Here is a 19,850-nt window from a genome sequence, read left to right as displayed (position 1 = left end):
ATTGAAATGTCCGCGACTCGACCCATTTCCGGCGAACGAATTGTCCCATCAGGCACCCTCGTGGTTCGCGAATTAACGATTTCGCCGCACGCCAATGGGACAACATCGTCGCGGCGCGCAAACGAAAAGGAGAAAAGATGTTTTCGACGCGACGCACGGGAGAAAGAGACTTTTTAACAGTTTCCTGCACGCAGCTGCGACCGGATGCCGCTCCCACACCAGGATAGCGTCGTGACGTTGCACATGCAACCCACGCGAACGTACATGTGCACGAGTGTACGAAAATAGTGCCGCTGCCCATGGCGTTAGGCCTTGAACCCGCGAAAAAACTCGCTAGATTAATGACTTGGCCGAGACTGATTTATTTTGCCGAGGAGATCGGCCGCTACTCGCGCCGACAAGCCGCGAATTTTCAGTTATTTATCGACCCACCATCTCCGCCTATTTATGTATGCGATTTAAACAATTGGAAAACTTCGGAATTGTGCGAATGTTGGTAAAAATCTTAATTGAATTCGTAATTCCCAGTCGTGTCTTCTATTTTCAAGTGTCCGAGATACCTGGCGAGGAGAACACCAAAAGTGGAAGCGAGCCTGAGCCTGGTTCCTATAAAATAAGTGCACCGACGAACGGAACACAGATACTCGTCGAATGTATCGATTATTTGCAAAGTGGAGTGGTTTGCTCAAACAATCTGCAGATGAATCGCGAACTGTGGTCGGTGATCAATCGTAGCACCGGTTTATTTTCCTTTGAACTGCGAGCGATTTATCGCGAATGCAGCGCTCGGAATAATCTATCCGAACAAACTTCTGCGCGAAAACCACAGAAATTCCATTGTATCAGACAAAGCACACGTTGTGCAGCTTACGGAGTATCTCTCGCTCGAATATCCCGGGTGTAAACGCAAAGATAAGCCTGCGATTTTCCTCTATCTCGCCAAGGTCCCCACTGGACCCTACAATTTACTTTGCAAAAGACACTCGTTCCGCGAAACAGTGAGGAGAGAGTGCAAAACTGTTTCTGAAATTATTCACACCAGCCAGTTAAACGTCTAGGCAAGCAACGAATCCGTTAATAATGCAGCCCATTCCCGTTTTCTTTTATGGAAACGAAGGCATTTCGCTCGATGCTTTCGATCGAATTTCGATCTCGATCGGAACTTGGGAGCACTCGTTTGCGCATCGTGTGTGGCCGTCAATGAAAGTCAAAGTGCCATGCATTTGGAGCGACTGAATACGGAGCGAACTGCACACGCGAACGTGCAGTGCTCATGCATAAATGTTTCTTACGTTAAACCATTCTGTGGAACGGAGGACGACGACGAATGTCGGTCACAGCATCGAATAATTCATCTTTGTCGCAACGTCTTATTAGCTCTCGTATATCATTGACACGTAACGTTCGGGATCGATTTTAAAAAAGAAAAATGGGAACGTCGAGATTAGAATTGCGAGCGAGGATAATGTTTCAAACGTGCCCTAGAGCAACGACTCAATGAAAAGTATAGAAAAGAGTACGTATCGATGCTGTCCAACGTAGACCGTGGAACTGAAAGTAGATCCAATTAAGAAATGTCATTCGACGACCAAACTCGATTGATTCGTCGCGTGGAACAAGAGGAAGACCAAGAGCGGTGGAGAGTGCCGCGATCGATGAAGCGGTACATGGGCCTCGCGTCGCATCGCACGTTCCTGAAAGTGCAGAGCAAACCGATCTATATGCAGCTATACTTTATATAGCACGGCACACCATGTGCAACCAACTCGGTACCTGGGTCACCGGGAGAAGGTCACGGAGTCGGGATTTCAGCCTAGGCGCGTCGATTTCACGAGACTCGTGGGCGTGCACCCTCCTCGCGTTGCAGGTGCATTCGTTGCAAGGGCACGATGGGTACCGACAGTGTGACAGACTCTTCGTGTTCAAATTGCGAATGTTTCATCCACTGTTTTTCAAACTATCTACGTCAGAGATCTTTGCACGCTATGTGTATCGAGTTACAGAGTATACGGAGAACATGTCAAATACAATGCTCGAATAATTGCTTAATTGAACGCAAAGATGTTTCGTTGCTATTAAAGCGATGCTATCAGAGAAGAACTCGATGTTTTAGTTAGCTGCGTATCTAGCGGGGAAATCAAGCTCTGGTATGTATCAGCAAATAAGAATATGTCGAGCTTAAATTGGCCTTGTACGTGAATACCATAGCGAAGGTCAGGGGTTCGCGTTTTCAAGCAGGTGAGGCGGCGTACGTTTATGTGCTCGTGGAACCGCGTGTGTACGCCTCGTTGTCACAGGTGCATCGAGGCGTGTCGTTCCTGCACGCTTCCATTTACTCCACGCCGTGTATTTGCGATGGCAGCGGTATATTTACAACGCTCCTTACCTTTAAGTAACGCGTGGAAAAGGTCGTGTAAGCAATATTCAGGTAGCAAAAATTTTGAACGCGTATTAAAATAAATACGCTACCGCGTTCATAGTAATTAAAATACAAAAATACATGATTCATGTTTTGAGATGACTCTCTAAATGTATGGCAGTTTTGATAAAAAGGTATTTCGTTCTCAGGATAGTCTCTTGTACGACCAGAATCGATGACTACTGTCGAGTCTTCTACATCGATAATCTTTTTTTTTCGACGTAAAAGACTTTCGTTACTTAAACTAACAATTTCTCATCGAAAAGGTTCGCCTTATGAATAAAAATGTACATTGTGAAATATGGCATCGATTTATCCCGGTTGTAGAAGAGCAAGGGGTTGAAGACCATTAATCAAAACCTACGTTATCATTTTCTCCAAGCCATCGCTTTGCTCAGCTATACTCGTGTACTTTCAGATTGTCGTTAACGCATGAGAACACATCGTATCGACGAGCGCTTTTCTGAAAATACAAGTGCACACATTTGTTAGAATAGAAACGCGTCCTGTTTGTCGAGGAAATGTTGATGCCGACGAGAGTTTCACTGTTCTTGAGGGGAATTCGCCGACTCGAAAGTACAATGATCCCCGGCTACAGACACAATTGAAATCTGTGTCCTTAACCATTCCACCGGCGTAAAGGTCAACACGAACGGTCCGCCTCGTGATTAACGACCTTCTTACCTTCAAACGAGCAACGTCCATTCCAGTTACGTAAGCTCGTTGACGTTCGTTGACTAATTTTGTTAACGTCGATCGGCGAATAGAAGGGTGAGGCGGCGAGAAGATGAGAAACCGTGGCTCCGAAAGCCTTGAGACCGACACATTTGTTCCGGTTGCGCCTTTACGCTTCGATTCTACTGCGAATCGACAGCGAGGTATTCTTCTTCGATGTTTTCCAAAGTAGCACCGAATGTTTCGAGTACTCGAGACTTTTTTTCTCGTAAAGTTGCAATTCCACCATCGACTCCCAACGTTGGACAGATTCTCGACAGGATTAGTCGACTCTCGATTCTCGAAAGGCCGTCCACGACATCAGGGATTTCACGTCCGATAAGAGACGCGGACAACCGGATGTCTGGCAGATACGTAGATAAATCGCACGGGGATAAACGAAAGACAAGTGGAGTGACATGCATCTCGACTTTCCACGGACGTGGTAAAAATAGCTGCGCCGGCTGAAGTCCGTTTATGAGGGAATAAAATTTGCCGAACAAAGTTGTGCCATCGTACTCTCGTGGAAACGTACGATTTGTATCGTCTCAGGATTTCCTGCGAATTAAAAGACTTTCTCAGGACAAAGAAAAAATCCAGACCATCGAACGAACAATTCATTCGGCAAGGTCCGAATCCATTTCGTCTGCCACACTCTCTTAACGTCACGGTTTGGTGCCGAGCTTGTGATATACGCGGCGATACCGCACAATCTCGCGTGTATCATTACTAAATCGTTCATCCCGAACAGCTCTTTCCGACGCCACCTGTTCTCGATACTATAAATTACCCTCGTTAGCGTATGCTTTAATAAGGACACTCCCACGCGCGTATCGTCGAGGTTGAGAGTCCGTCGTTCGAAAGAAGTAGCAACGTTAACGCGAACGAAAGGGTACGTTCGAGTCGCGGTCCAGCAATTCGATCCGTGAATTCTTCTTCTGTCTGGACAGCCATCATCCTAGCAGCACTCGATGCCCACCATGGGAATAGTAATGGAAATGCATCCAGTATGCCCGACTCGTGGCATCGCGTACGGGAATTTTCTGCACGTGTCACGGTGCAAAACGTGATCTTGCTCAAGGCACGCCCTGCAATCGGGCGTCATAAATGAACGTGTGCTCACACGTTCGGTTCTGGTCGAGCACGTGCTGCAATGCGAGATTTATTTCTCTCTATAGATGGTGCGTATTTATTTCTCGTGCTGCGTTCGTTGTTGGGAATCATTATATAGCATTATTTGATTTCCACTTATTTTAAGATGAGGAAATCGTAGTTTGCATGCCATAAGACGCAGTGCATGTTATGAATAGTATAGCGTTACCAGATTGCACTGCCAGTTTTAACGCGTGGGCGTATCATATACTGCAGACTGGCCGTGATACGTCGATATAAATTCAGGTCACGTTAAAGTCATCAGAGATTTACTGATTATTCAGTAAAATCGCGAATTTTTATCCAACATTAATTACACACGAATAAAAATCCCTATTACTTGAAAAGAACATTTGTAGCCTTCCAAATCTTTCTTCTTTTGGAGAAGAAATCTTTCTTTTTTTGATTTCTTCGAAATTCCCAGCATGCCATCCTCAGAATTAAATGGTACGAGACGAACTCTGAAACGCGGAAGTCTACGCGACTTTCGATTCGCGAAGAAAGAACGGAACAGCGCGAATGAAAAAATCCCCGAACAATATTGTCATCGATTTCCTCGCAATGTCACGTTCGTACCGTGTTCAAACAATTGATCTCTGGCATCTGTCGTTGCGTCAACGAGACAATACAAAGGCACACGACTTCCATGGCGAGTCTCGCCGACGCCGACGACAAGAGATCCGTACACGTTCCTTATGACGCGAATACGTGCTCGAATCGCTTATTAGCGCACCGATCATCACGCTACGATTGTGTAGATCGATGCATCCGCGTAATAGATACATCTAATCGGTCACCAGCCACGTCGCAGAGCCGAAGTAACGCGACTATAATAAACGATCGCTTCCTGTACGCCACTTTAGCTAGAAGGTATCATCGGTGAAAGAGATGTGAGGTAAACTTGTAAAAGAAACACGACGCGAAGACGATAGCGTGTTTGATTGTCAGGAGTTGGGAATATATGATCGAATTCGGTATATTATTCATGTACTAGGTCGAGGCAGAATATGTTGGCCACTCGACAAGTAGACAAAAACCTTCCACCATAAACATATTTACATGTAGATTGTATTTTACATGAACCTGTGCGAAACTGATGTTATACCTTCGAGTATTCGTTACGCAAACATCGAAGCGTACGATCGCATGCATTAATCAGCAAACACGAACTAAATAAATCACCAAGAGTAGACTCGTTAGCACGTTGGCTCGTATGTGTACCACTTGGATTATGTAGGCTTACTTTCATTACACGCATCAGCATTTAACATTGAATTCAAATCGAATGAATGAGCAGAGGAAATCGAAGCGCTATTACGCCTTTAGATCAGTATGCCAGATAATGTTCCCGTACACGATTTCGAAACGCCTAATTCTGATCCGTATCAACAGCCACGGATTACTGTAAACGTTTAGAATATGTGTAATTAAACGAACCAACGTTAACATACAAGATTCGACCAAAAATAGATTAAAGGATAAGAACAGTATCGAAAGTCAAGATTGTTCAAGGATATACGGAGTTAAACATGGGTGTGCGCTGCGTCTTTTGGTATGACGCGACCTGACGCATACTACCATCGTTCTCTTCCATAATTAACGAAGCAAACTACGTATTAATGATTGCGCAATTGTCATTTATTGCGACTATTGCCATTGAAACAACAGGCAACGCGCGCGTCGTTGCGAGCAGCCGAATGGTGCGTAAAGTTTATCTATCGCGGGGCAGAGGTGTACGATTCGTAAATGCGTGCAGCAGGAGCACACTGTGACGAAAGGAGGCTGCACTTCACGGCTGGTTCGCATCGGTGCCAAGGTTGCGTTCGTACTGGTGCGCGGATTAACTGAACCAGCATTGAACGCTCTGGAGTCTCGCGTGATGCTTATACGCTGCGCTTATCGCATCGGTGCACGTGTACGTGCGTGCATAAGGTATAACGTACAAGTAGCCCTAAGTTCTGACAGAGGTCTAAACCGAGGAAATAGAGCCGATGAAATTACCGGAAAAAAGGTGGACTTGAACTGGTTCCAAGATTCCGAAGAGTTCATTTGCGACGCGATAACGTCAGCTGTTATCGGAATACGACTGCTCGAAATTACTGTAAATACAACGATGAGCACCAAGGCAAAACGCACGCGACGAACGTGAATCGTAACGATTGAGAATTTCCTATTAGTCGTCGAGGAGACGCTACAGGTAGCATAATAACGATATCCAATCAAATCGGAGGTAAAGAAGCGCGTTAGTTGGTTCGTTCGACTGGGTACGCGAAGTAAACCATATCTCGAAGGAAAATGACTCAGTGACTCCGATAATCGCTGACACGTTACCGTGAAAAGTTTAAACACGCTGTGCGTCTGCTTGCTCGACGCTGTTAAATGCACATAGGGTGAAGGTCGGCTATTGAAACTTGAATGGTGCAATTTGTGAGCGGAACGCATGCGCGCGCTCGTTATCAGTCGCGGCTTCAAAAGCAGCCCGCAAACTCGCGCCGCGAGAAGGTCACGCCAATGCGCTTCGTTATCTATGCCCCTACTACAATTTACGAGCCTTTTCGAGTCTTATCGCGTGCCCCTATTGCCGAGCAACACACCGCATGACGCGTTTCCAGCTTTACGGGCCTCTTGTACTTTTCCTCCTTTTTTTTTTTTTTTTCTTGTTTACGGAGTCACGTCAAGTCCCAGATGTAAACTCCACAGTGGTCGTTATAGAGATCCTTCTCTTTGTTCTTTTATTGACCATGTTCACACGCCGTGTAAAAGTCGCACGCAATTATTTCATAATAGCATCGAGACGTAATATATTCTATCAAATTTGAGGTTGAGGTGTTGCACATGTTCAGCCATCGCATAAGTTCTTTACCGTGTATTCAAGATAATACAAATAATCTGGACTGCTATCTTTTTTTACAAAGATTGTTTCGAATAGATAAGACCAAGCCTCGAAAATGGTGTTAACTGACTGTCTAGCACCGCTGTGCTAATCGTCATTCGCACGTTTCAACAGTCAGTCTCGTTTAGGCACCTTCGGGCGCTGAAATTCACAGCGTCGAGGCACTGTGACATCGATTTTAATCAGCAAGGACGCTCGCGAAAGCTATAATTGCGAATACACTCGTCGATGGATGCGATTATGCTGCATAATTTATTCAGTATCTTCGCAATGGTTATGCAACACGAAATACACCATTTCCATGTATCAATTAATACGGTATATTTCTATATTACAAAAATTAAGGGATCGAGTAATTAAAGAGTATCGCAAGAAACAGGGAGTGTCCATAATTTGAAAAATACTACGAACTCAAACTTTACTTTGATTTACTTTTACTTAATTTTTTTGTTAGAATCAACCTTGTTTTGGACATTCCCTATTTCGATTGAAACCTGTGTATAGAATACATACAAGTGTTTCCACGCGACCAATGTTGGGCCTGAGTCCCTTGGATGATGGCGGTGACCGACATCATCGGTTTCTCCTTTTTCATCATCTTGGACGTCTTGATCTTCCTGGTTTGGCTCGTCACTTTTACTGTTTCCTTCCTGAATCTTGATCAACTAGGTACTTTCAAGCGAACCACAAGCGACACTCTCGTTGCGTCATTTCGGAAACCGAGAAACGACACGCGTGCTGCTCTTTCTTCCCCTAAACTGTTCTACGTTCCGTCTTTTGGTATCGATTTGGTTTCGTTCACTGCACTCTTTGGTTGTTGCACGCTTAACACTCGACAAATCTATGAGGAGTAACAGGGAGGTAATTAAAGGTGCGAGGTGACGCTCATCCTGATCGTTCCACGTCAAGTAAAACACTTTTAACTCTTCGGGATACGCGATACCACTCAAAAAAGTGTCCTACTTGGTACGAAACGATCACCGTGATTATGAATTAATCCACGATTAAAGCACGATGGATGTAATACGTGGCGAATTAGTTGTAGATTTAAACGGAGCTTGGCAATTTTTATTGCGAATTAAATTGCGAAACGATCAACGCGCATTCGCCTTGAACCGCGACATCCTTTCCTCGCTGCTTCTCGCTGCCGTGTTCTTTTCCGAGTGAGTTTATTGCTCGCGAAAAATTAACGACCTACGAAGAGAATGTACATCGTCCAGAGATAAACAGAGCTACTCGTTAATCCGAGACGGATTGAATTTCAGGCTTTCGATCGCCATTAGTAAATGTCTATAAAGCCGTTGATAAACTATGCGGTATCGGGGAAAGTGCTGATGCTTATGGATGAGCTCGATAAAAAAACGAACGATACTCGAACGAAAACGAAAAGTTGTGAAGCGTTTCGCGAAGGAAAAAGGGACAAGAGAACGCTCGCGTACGCGACATCGGCGAGATCAAACGAATTTCACGACGAACTTTGTCGTAGACAGCAATACTTAATGGTTTTTACAGGTTCGAGGCCTGCAGAAGAAAAGTCCCGAGTTATCTCTGGAGAGCTCTGGTCGGCCTGCTAAAAATTCGTGGGAGAAAACGCGGATTGTCCCCGGAGGACCGCCGAGTTATCGAGAGCAGACTTGAAGACGAATGTGCTAGCTTTAGCTTAGTTGACAGCTCCGGGGAACGTTTCTTAAAACGAATCTACCGAATAGACAAAAAAGGTAGGATTGATCACCGAGAATACTCGTTAACGCAACTGTCAAGGGAAATAATTCGAGTCCAGAACCGATTTATTTCAAGTATACCGCTGCGAACAATTGGCAAACGATTCGTTTAACGCGCTTGAAATTAGAGATATTTTGTCCACGACTATTTCGTCTATCCCAATAATTTCCTGGTGTGGAGGAAACTGCAAGTAACCAGAATTCCCGTAGTCGGTGTTGCGGAGCGGCGACCTTGACCACAACATGTAGGCAGAAAATGCGATTGTCTTGCCACGGCGGCGACAATCGTCGCGACAGAGAAACAATGCTTACGTAACGCGAGCAATTATGCAAAATGCAAGTATGTCCATGTGCATGTACCAGTCGCGGTGCATCTCCTATTCTTCTGGCGTCGCATGTATCCGCCTAACGACCGCTCGCAATGGCAGACGCGGTAATACTCGTCCAACCGTGGCGCGAAACCCGTCTATTGTTACGTAAACCCTTTCTACACGGGAAAAGAATGTTGTGCGCGTCGCGAGACCTCGAACAACGTTCCTCTTTTTCGTTTCCTCCTTCCACCTGATGGACTCCGTCAGGCATCGATCATTAAACTGGACGACCAAACCGGACGACACATTTCTAATGGCAATCGCTGCTGTCGAGGTTGAAGTTCAAGGTTAATCCCGAAGAGGCTGCGTCAGGCCCTGTCTATGTCTATCGAGAAAGACGAATCGATATATACCGGGTGCACGGCAAGCACGGCCAAGACTGTCGGACGACAGCTGTTTCGGTTCGCGACTTTCACGCGATTTGTGCCAAGAAACTCTTGTCTATTTATTTCTAACGAGCCGCAAAAGTTTCGGAGGATCGATTCTTTTTTGTCAACAACTCGAACAAGTTTGAATTTGGTAATAGAAAATTATGTGTCGACGATTTTACGTTGCATATCGACGATACCAAACAGTGAAATTTAACTTGGGTGTCCGATGAGGTGATTTGAAAAATTGTGCGACATCAAAGTATAGCGTGACTTATCCGCCACACCCGTCTTTAAAGGGTTAACGATAGTCGGTACGGCGCATCTATTACGAAACGACTGATAGCGAATAGCAAACGCGAAGACAACAGCTTGCTTCGATTCATCTTTTAAAGAGATGCCGCATAAATATAAAGGAAAGTTTCGCACTCGTGATTCATTTATTTCAAAACGATTGAACTCGATATGTTATTGTCATCTGCGGTCTGAAAGTTAATCGATAATGCGCGCTTCACCCGTTATTCGCCTCACGTGTTGGGATGTGTAAGCTATTCTCTCGTGGCCTCCAAGTACTGCGCAGGCAGACACAACGTAGACTGAATTTGGCAAACCATTAGCAGACGCTACAACGACTACGTATGTACTCGTCGAATATCTCTCAAATGTGCCGTAAGGAAATTGGGAACGATCGAGAACATTATTCGCCAAAGTTGTCATACCTTCGAGATGAAACAAGAATTATGTATGCATGTGTTTCAGCAGAACTAATAACAAAAATTATCACTGCCATTATGCAGCCACTGCAGAGGTCAGACGAGACCTTAATGCTGCGTAGAAGATTCAAGAGAGAGAAGGGTGGACGATCCAAACTGCGCACTGTTGCAGTTAGGGGACGATGATTCACGAACCAACGTAGTACCCGTGTATAAATATACGAACATTATTTATTGCAACATTTATTTTTGACCGATACTTGGACGATATCCTCCAAGTAAAATGTTGAATTATCTACATCGACTACTCCATTAAAACTTTAATCAAAATAAATTTTATTGACACCATATTTCGAAGGCTTGACGTATTATTTCGGCGTACCGAATCGCCATCGTCGACGATTAATTTCTGTAATTCGAGGAATCCGAGGAAAAATTTCTCGAGATCAAGCAAGAGTTTACTTGGCACGTGTGCGACGACACGCGTAATATTCGGAACGTGCTCACGTTTGATTACGACACTTGACAATATACTTTGCGCTATCGATAACGTTTGTAGCATCTATCGATAGTTTTGGCGTCTCGCGCGCTCGGTCTTTGGCACCGCAAACAAAATGCAAATCATTTGTGACGTCACTCGCAACGCACCGCAAAAGTCTTGCATAAAATTTGCTTTTTCTCGTTCGACTAGTACCACAATCGATTCGAAACCGAGTCTTGTTTTCATTTAAAAAAAAAAAAAAAAAAAAAAAAAGAGCCATCCGTCAAAATGACCACTGATTGTATTACCACCGACCGAAATGTACTTTCTCGCCTGCGGATGCTGTCGACAACTACGAATCGGAGATGTTATAGTCGTAAATGTAATCAAGGTTGTGTCCCTAAAAGAATTTTATTCGCACTTGAGCATTCCAAGCATAGCGAACCACAACAAGACGCGTACACAACATTCTTTCTTTACCGATTCGCGCAAGTCGGTTTACTTTGTTACGACGGACAGCTCAGAAATGAACAAAATACTCATCTGCAGATAGCTTACGGTCGAAAACGTTTTTCTAGATGCACGTGAAACATAGTTGTACCAAGGATCGACGAATGCACGCAATCCTTACGGTCGTCCGCTTCCGAACTGCACACTTAAGATTCAGCACGACAAACAAACACGCGAACTTTCCGTCCTGGCATTGAACTTCACTGTTGCACACTTTACATGCCGGCGCAAAGCCGAATTTCCCGCCGAGGAAAAAGGGAACGCGATAACCACTTTCCTATCGACAATTAGAATTCCAAAAATAATTCTTTCGCCGTGGCACGCGTGAACGAAATACCATTCGAATTGAATCACTAGCAGCACGCTCGTGCGGAAGCGACAAAGCCAAGTGCGTTTCGCGATCGAGTGTTCCCTTCGAGAAAGACACACAGTTTGCACCTTGCTGCAACTACGGGGACCATTTGCTACGCACTGGATTTTCCTCTTCGGTATCGTACTTACGCACATGTCGCGTATATACTTCGAATAAAGCTCGATTCGAGAGAGCAGGTTAGTTAACCGTAGAACAGAGCAGCGAGCGAGCGAGGCAAGATAACGCACGCGACGAGATCACGTTTTTCTTTCCCGACAAGCGTTGCACACGTGCCGTCAATGAAGAAGCACGCGGCCACCACACTCGACACGACCGAATGACCCGCGACGCGAATAAATCTTAAGAGACAGTCGCGATGAAACAGTGAGAAAAGAAGAGACGGGGAGATATGGAGAGGAACAGAGGCGAGAGTAAAGTGATTACGGAGGCGATACCTCGCACGCGTACCGTCGATCCGACTCACTGACTCAATGACTCAATGACTGACTGACTGACTCGGAGATGCACGGCGCTAAAGGCAACTGAGTGCCAGCCGGCCGGTCCGACCCGATGCATGTGAGCGTGCAGCCGGCGGGGAAACGAGGTGGGGGCAGGGACGACGGAAGAAGGGAGATAGGGGAAAGAGGAGACGGAGGGGAGGGAGGCGACAGAGGATCAAGAGGAGGTGAAGGACGAGGAGGAGTCGATGGAGGACGAAAAGCTGGCGGCAAATCACGGGGAGGAGAAGAGGGAAAACTCGGGACGGAAGAAGTGCAACCGAGTCCCTGGCTGACGAGTAACGTTCAGCCTCTACTTGCACTTTTCTTCGCAGAGAAATGCGAGCGCATTGGAGTTGAACGATGGTAATTTAATCCCTTCGATGATAATTTGCGTATCGAAAGTACATTTGCCATTGGTAACTGGAACACCGTTTCATAGATCACAATGAAATTATTTCTTTGCAAATGATTTCTCAAAATGTAATAAAGCCACAATTTTTATAGAAAAGCATCCTCGACGGCAGCATCGATGCTCGCGAAATATAGGTCAGAGATTCGTTCGTATAAAAGCGGGTACGGAAGAAAGTTTCGGACCGTTCGAAAGCGATCCAAACTTTCCGTTCGATTCGCCGAAGGTATCGCGGCCTAAGTTGTTCATGATCGATAAAAACATGTAACACTCGGATGACAGAAACGTAACCACACCGCTCGAGGTCTCCGTGTGAGGTTTATCGGAAGGAAGAGAGGTTAAAATGACAGAGAAAGGTAACGAGAAAGAGAACTCTATCAGAAACGCGCAAAAGAGCAAGTGAGAGACGCGGATAGAGCTTGCGCCGTCACTATCACAAGCTTAGAAGTCAAGTTCTAGTGCACGGCCGAAACGGGAGAATCGACCTCCCCTCCACGATCCCCTCCACGTTACATTGTGGCTCGTCCAATGGCACAAGGGTGAGGGAAATCGTCTAAGGCAAAGGGGGAGGGAGTGCCTTGCAATGTCGAGCGTGCGCGGCGAGCCTTGCATGGGGATTCTACCAGGTGACCGAAATATACACCTCCAGTACCGGGCATGTAACAACGGATCTGATAAGAGAAATAAGCCGCCGCTAGTCACCTCCAACAAAGATTTACGTCTCGTTACGAGCGTGCCGAGCACTGGGATGCTAAATCAGATACAAGTTTCCGTAAAGATACGTTAAAACATTTCGAGACGGAGTGATCGTAAACGAACAAAACCCGAACAGTCGCGTCAAACGATTATAATTAACGATTACTCAGGCTTTTAACACTGCACTCAAAGGCGCGTATAAATTAACAACGCGTCTATAGATCGCTGCCGGAGATGATCGGGTCGGGAAAAATCGTTTCCCTTTTGTATATCGCGTGTCGATAAGGCTTGTTTGCAGTAGTCCAATACAGCGGCAGTTGCATAAATATTCGTCTTCTGTTTCCCTTACTCCATTCGAAAAAATTATCCTTGCAACGCCCTTACGCGGAACAGAAGACATCCACGAAGAGCCTGCAGGCCGCACCTGTTCCGATATCTTTGATCCCCTCGCGCCACGCCAACATCCTAGACACACCCGTCGTCCTTGCTGCAACAGCTCCGTTTTAAGGAAGTTTGCCAGTATTTTTTTTCTTCTTTTGGAGTACTCTGCTTAACCCGCGCGATATTTGGCCCACATGTTGGGTACCAATACAAACGATCGAACGATCCATACATATCCGAGAACGTCGCGTGTCGAGTTAGCCTGCGGGTCCGCGTACGAGCTTGTTCCGCAGATGAGTGTGCGTCTACGAGCGTGTGGATCGTGTAAGTGGTCGTCAAGGTTAGCCACCTACTCGCTATCGCGAGCTCGTGCACACTCTCCCGGTGCATTCGAGTCGTCTTGCCAGCCTTAAAGTTTATTATACGCTCGCGGAGAATCGAGGAAACGAACCTCCTGGACGCTGGCTCGCGTCTTACGCTTCTCAGGCGTGGCATTCTGCGGCTTCGCCTACCCTTTATTTCACGTTTCATGCATCTGGTGCGTTGTGTAACGTTACCGTTCACAAATATTTGCCCACCTTTTTTTTCCTCGCAATTTTAACAGCAATGGTAGATAAAGAAGAGATAGAGTTGCTCGCGTAGATTAGTACTAGGATATTTCAAATTCACGTCTACAAGACCGTCGGACCCGTAGATTTTGTAGAGACAGCACTGTTTTAATCGGTAAACGACAGAGGCTATAACGTGGAATCAAACCGCTAATAAGTATGCACGCTAACAACGTATGTTATATTAAATGCATAGGAAGAGGTCAGAGCAACAGTATCCTTGTTCGTTTTTGCGAACAGGTGAGTAGGACGAGAAAAGGTTAACAGGACTCTGCAATATTCCGTTTACATTCTTCGTCGGAACTGGTTTCTCCCTCGTTCCGCCGTCAGGGATGCTGTATGGTCCTTTGGACCCTAGGAACATTGCCAAACGTACGAGAAAAATCAACATTAAAATTCAAGCGTCTTCTCTCGCGTATACGGACCTCTTTTTAGAGCGATACGTCCAAGTTTTAACCACATTATTTATAATCACTTGCACATCTCTAGTTTGAAATTTCTACATAAAGAATCCGATGATACAGTAGACTATCTAAACAGTGTTGTTACGTAAGAATTACATCACCGAAGATTTTTTTCTTCCGTGCATAATAAATGCGAGAGTGACGGTAGATGCAATAAACTGTTTTTAGTTTATGTGTTAAAAGTATCGTAAAGCTTCACTTCTCTCGATGTTGCATCAATCATGGCAGGATTACACAAAAGATATAAATTACGGTATATGACATCGTCTCGAGCATACCAAGACGTAAATGTTATTTCCGCTGTAATAACCATGATTTACACGGTATGTGCTTCACGTTTGAATGATTTTTACGTGCTGTGCAAAACACAGCAATTCCACTAGCCAGTGAACAATGCAATCAGAGTTAGCCAGATGCAAATGATTTCAAGGTGGGTAAAACCAAAGGTGACCGTCCCTCTCGACTGTATCTGTGGCCAAAAATGTTACACCGAGTATCTAAAGGAAGGAAAGATAATAATAACACGTCCGTTCGATTAAGACGCGACGGAAACGTTGCGTTTGAAAGCAAAGGAAGTCGAGGCGAGAGGGAAAAAAAAAGTCTCGAGCAGAGCAGAAGAAAGCAGCGGTGCAGCAGCTGTTTCGGCTGGTTCGGTTGCACAATGCAGAATTCGGGTTCTAATTCTAAAGCGAGTACCAATCAGGCCCAGCATTGTTCACCCATAAAAGCTCGTCATTTTTCAGGGTTAATCGTTCCTTGAAACCTAATAAGCTGTTGGACGTCTTACCCGACAAATTTCTCGGAAGACTCTGAATCTTTCTGAGATACTTTGTGCTAACTGTTCTATCGCGACTATTTCGTGTTCGAAACATTGAGAGCGGTCATTCAACGCGAGAGTTATTTTGGAGGTTTTAAATATGTCGAAATATTGGTCATTCACTTCGCGAAGACGAAAATGCGGATAGTAGGCGTCAAAGGTAATGGCACGAAGTCGCTGACGCGACGATGGACGCTGGGTGCATGATCGGTCACGCTAATGCGACTACACGTACGCTTATCTCGCTATAAATAATGCTCGTTCACGAGGAACGAGAGGAAGGATGATCAATCAGGTGTAGGTGGAAAGGAACGCTCCGAGACAAGGTGGGAGAATGAGAGAATTGTCAAGGACAACGTACGTGACCACCGCATTGCGACGGAAGATTCTGCCACGATCCTGAAACTCTACGTCCGTGAAATAAAGTCATGTTCAGAGGTGGACGTATATGTATAAATAGTTCGATCACCCGATACGCTTGAGACCGATTCAGAATTCGCATTTTAGACGACGAGGTGCAATGTGCCAACCTCGAATCGCGGAATATACATTCTCAAGGCATTGCATGTAATCTTAGACATGTTTATGAGCTTCTCAAATTTTTCATTGCTTTACACTACTCTCTCTCTTGTCACGTTTCGGTCATTAACGACAAAGGCTTCAAAAAATTAATTTCTAGTGCATCCTTCCTTCTACCTTAATATTCTCTCTTCAGGGGATACCGTAGGAATCGAAAGAGAAACTTTAAAGAACGTGATTCCCTTTTTTTAAATTTATATCTTCGGAACACTCCCTTAAGACCATGAGAAAAACCTTGACCAAGTTAAGGATAACCGCGTTAAGTTCTCCGCTCTCTCGTAAGGTAATCAACCGAAGAAAGTGCTTAACGGAAAGCAAATTATTGTTTGTTCTTACGTTAAGCAGGTGTGGCGGGAAGGTATAAAAATATAAAGCAGCGTTGCTTAACACATTCGAGCTCGTTCACCGAGCGATACGGGTCCTTTTGTATGCAAACGATGCTTGTTAACAATTGTTGCGTCTATTTGCGTCCAAATAACTGGATGCGATCGTTAATTGCGCGATGTATTTCTTATTGTAGACGGATAACGAGGTTTCTCGTTTAAATCGGATATCATAAGAAATTAATTGATATGTTACAAACATCGATAAGAACTTACATGGTAAAACGGCAGAGTTTTCGTAACGAAGACGCGCAGGATACACATCGAACAAGTATACCAAGTAACTCACCTACAACAAAAATAAAAATACAGTTAGTATCTTAGCTTAATAACACATGTAACGAGTTTATTTGCGGCGTTTTTCTATTTTTTCCACGGGAACAGTTTTTGAATTTTACTGGAAAACCCGCACTTGACCCAATTTCGATTACATTTAATACCCAATGGTCTCGCGAAGCTTTCCCTCGGCTAGAAAAGCGTCGTGGCACGAATCGCGTTTCAGTTTGAAATTGCACCGACAACCTTGACATTCCCACGAGATCGGTAAATGGAACCCCGTCACGTAAAGTGTACTTCCATTGACCTTGTAACAGGAAATCGCTCAGCGGATTTCCCGAACAAGGCTATAAAGTTCGTTAGCTGCTAAATATACATCGTTTTGCAGCGATAATTATAAAACATACGCAAACGTACGTTTCAGCAAAAATTATACCTTGAATAAAAACGAAAGGAAACAAATTTCAGGCGAGTGGGTTATCATTTTATGTCATCCAGGATACAACATAAAATGGAGGAACAATGTACCGCGCGTGGCGCTGGAAACAGGACGACAATAAAAGCAGACCTCGACGCTGAAAGCGAATATAGGTCAGCCAAATGAGGCTGGATTATGAAGGATGCGCGCGGCACGCGTCGTGTGTAAGAGAAATATTCTCACCATCTATATTTTTCTGTGCTGCAATATTTTGAGATAATATCGGAGGTCCGAAACTAATGCGAAATAACCTTGCCAACGAGAACTCGTCGGATGACGCAGAGGAAGAGAGTAGATTCTTTGGCGATTGAATTTGAAACGAGGCAATTTCGCATCTAATCATGCAGAAATATTCATATTTCGGGGAACGGTGAAGAGTTTAAGTAACTATCTTTATGCCTGAATTGCAAAACAGTAATCGATCGTAGAAAGATCTTTGTACAATTAAACCCATTACAATTGGTAACGAAGAAGTTTGCATGATCTCGGGTAAAAATGTCCGTAAGGAGACCACCTGATATTCAAATCAAGATCGAAGGATGTTTAATAAAAACACCTACATGAATACTGGGAAGTCATTAATCAAAGAAACCGCCGAAGGTAAAGCGTAATTACTCTCGCTTACACGCCTTTACCTGTTTCCTGGCATACTTTATATCTGGCTGCACGATCAATGAAAGTCACAAGCGTTTACGAGGTACGCTGCTCGATATAATTGGAGTCCTCAGTCGTCTGCTAAATTGACTCGATTGATAACCGCTACGTTTTCAAGTGCAACGATAGAATGATGTATAAATTCGACCGCTTCAAACTTGATCAAATATAAGTTGAAAAGAAATCTTAAATGATTGCAAAGAGACAACCAATTCGTGGATAAATGATAAGCACTAAAGTGCAAGTGCAAGGCTGAGGACGCAGCGCGCACGATGCAAGAGAATATAATCTGTGGCAACGGTGGAAACCTGTTGGCTGACACAGAAACGAGAAAATGGGTCACACAAGGATTACGAAGAAGAGTCATTATGCATTTCGCGCAGGTGAATCGGTGTTGCTATTCAGGAAACGTTCGAAGATACGATACGGCAGTCTCGTGTGTCTGGAATCGCGACCGGGAAGCTAGGAGAGCTGGTCAGAGTACGCAAAAGGAGGAGGTAAGTAGGTCAGTAGGTGAGTCGTGCTAAACAGTGCACGGGAGTGTCCCGACATTGACCTATATGTCTACTTTGTGTGTGCACTTGCCTTCCCCTTCCGTGACCCCTCTTTCTCTCTCTTCCCTCAGGCATCCCCTCCAACGATGCAATTTCCAGCCAATTGCATATAGGGACTGCTTGCACTTGGAGTGCACTTTCCCCACCACCGGGACGCCACCCCGGCGCCGGACCGTCCTGCCACCCTGTACCAGACGCGATCGATGCCCCAACAAGACCGAACAGAGCCACAAATTCATCATCATTTTTGAATGATCCAGCAAAGGAATCCGCCCGCAAGTGATTCGACGATTCAAAAGTTCTTAGCTGGATTTTTGGAACGGTCACGTGGAGAACAGCACGTTCTATAGTTCTATTCGAAAGTCCAAACTTTTTTTTCTAAATCCTCATTCTATTCGTTACGAGAGCTAGAAACCTAGGGAGTGGATTATTCCGAAGCCAAGTGACTCGTTGCTTTGCACAGGTTACGTTGCTCTGCAACTAATTTTTCGAATAAGCCTTTTTACTAAGAGTATCGACTTGGTATTATTGCTTAATAACCATTGCTACCGTTGCTACACGGAAACGTACAATTGCCCGAAAAAGTGGGCTTACGCAAGGAGGCCCGCAGTCACGGCGGATGTCTCACCTGTTGGACCGCGAAAAGTGTCTCGCAACCACCTCATCGAAGGCCTTGACGAGGGACAACGATAAATAAATCGTTTCGCAACGCGATCTGCGTACTCGCACGCATGCCTGGGTGCGTGTCGTGCCGGGCGTTGCAACCTTGCGGAAATATAAATAGAGATCGCGCTAGAGAAGGAGGGAAACTTGAACGAGTCAGTCACACTCCACGTGTTTTTCTCACGCCCGGTGCTGCTGGCTCGTGGCAGTCGACGAGCTTTTGCACGACAACTTCACCGCGACCCTGGTCTAGCCGATGTTGCATAAACCAATCAAGAGCGCTGTGGGAACCATTCTTTTCTTTTTATCGCGAAACGACACGTGCGAATAACGGTCCAAACGACGAATCTTTTCGGTCGAGAAAAGAGAAAAATATTATTTTCCCTAGCAAAGATCGCTAACAGGAGACGTTACACCGTGTATTCCTTGGCGAATATTTCGAAAGATACTGGTAATTCGTGGAGCATTGGAGGAAGTATGTTAATATCCCAACCTTTGAGGATTAATTTAAAAAAATGTCTCGAATCTCATCGCCTGTGCGAAACCCGATACATCTTGCTTATCAAATTTGGGAGGTCGCGTGAAACTACAACTTTCGAACGCAGAACCAGAAACGGATAAAATTTATTCCCTTATTAATATATATTTCTCTCTCTCTCTCTCTCTCTCTCTCTCTCTCTCTCTCTCTCTCTCT

General features: G+C 45.0%; 1 protein-coding gene across 5 annotated transcripts in view; it reads right to left on the bottom strand.

The window, feature by feature from the left end:
* LOC128885991 (retinoic acid receptor RXR) overlaps window positions 1-19,850 on the bottom strand; it is a 36,072-nt gene that overhangs the window by 12,831 nt on the left and 3,391 nt on the right. For 2 of the 5 annotated variants that reach the window (XM_054140466.1, XM_054140468.1), the window contains exons 1-2: window positions 12,150-12,305; window positions 7,692-8,019 (exon numbers count right to left, since the gene is read on the bottom strand). The exons of 2 other annotated variants lie outside the window; for them this stretch is intronic. In XM_054140466.1, coding sequence (XP_053996441.1) covers window positions 7,692-7,776 — 85 coding nt within the window. In that variant the 5' untranslated portion in view covers window positions 7,777-8,019; window positions 12,150-12,305. Of the gene's footprint in view, window positions 1-7,691; window positions 8,020-12,149; window positions 12,314-19,850 lie in introns of those variants that run through there. One more of the 5 variants, XM_054140467.1, reaches the window with a different exon arrangement.

This window comes from Hylaeus anthracinus, unplaced genomic scaffold (genome assembly GCF_026225885.1).
Source record: "Hylaeus anthracinus isolate JK02 unplaced genomic scaffold, UHH_iyHylAnth1.0_haploid 11982, whole genome shotgun sequence".
NCBI classification, from domain to species: Eukaryota; Metazoa; Arthropoda; class Insecta; order Hymenoptera; family Colletidae; genus Hylaeus; species Hylaeus anthracinus.
Note: the sequence above shows the minus strand (reverse complement) of the source record. Positions and strands in the feature narration are given on the sequence as shown.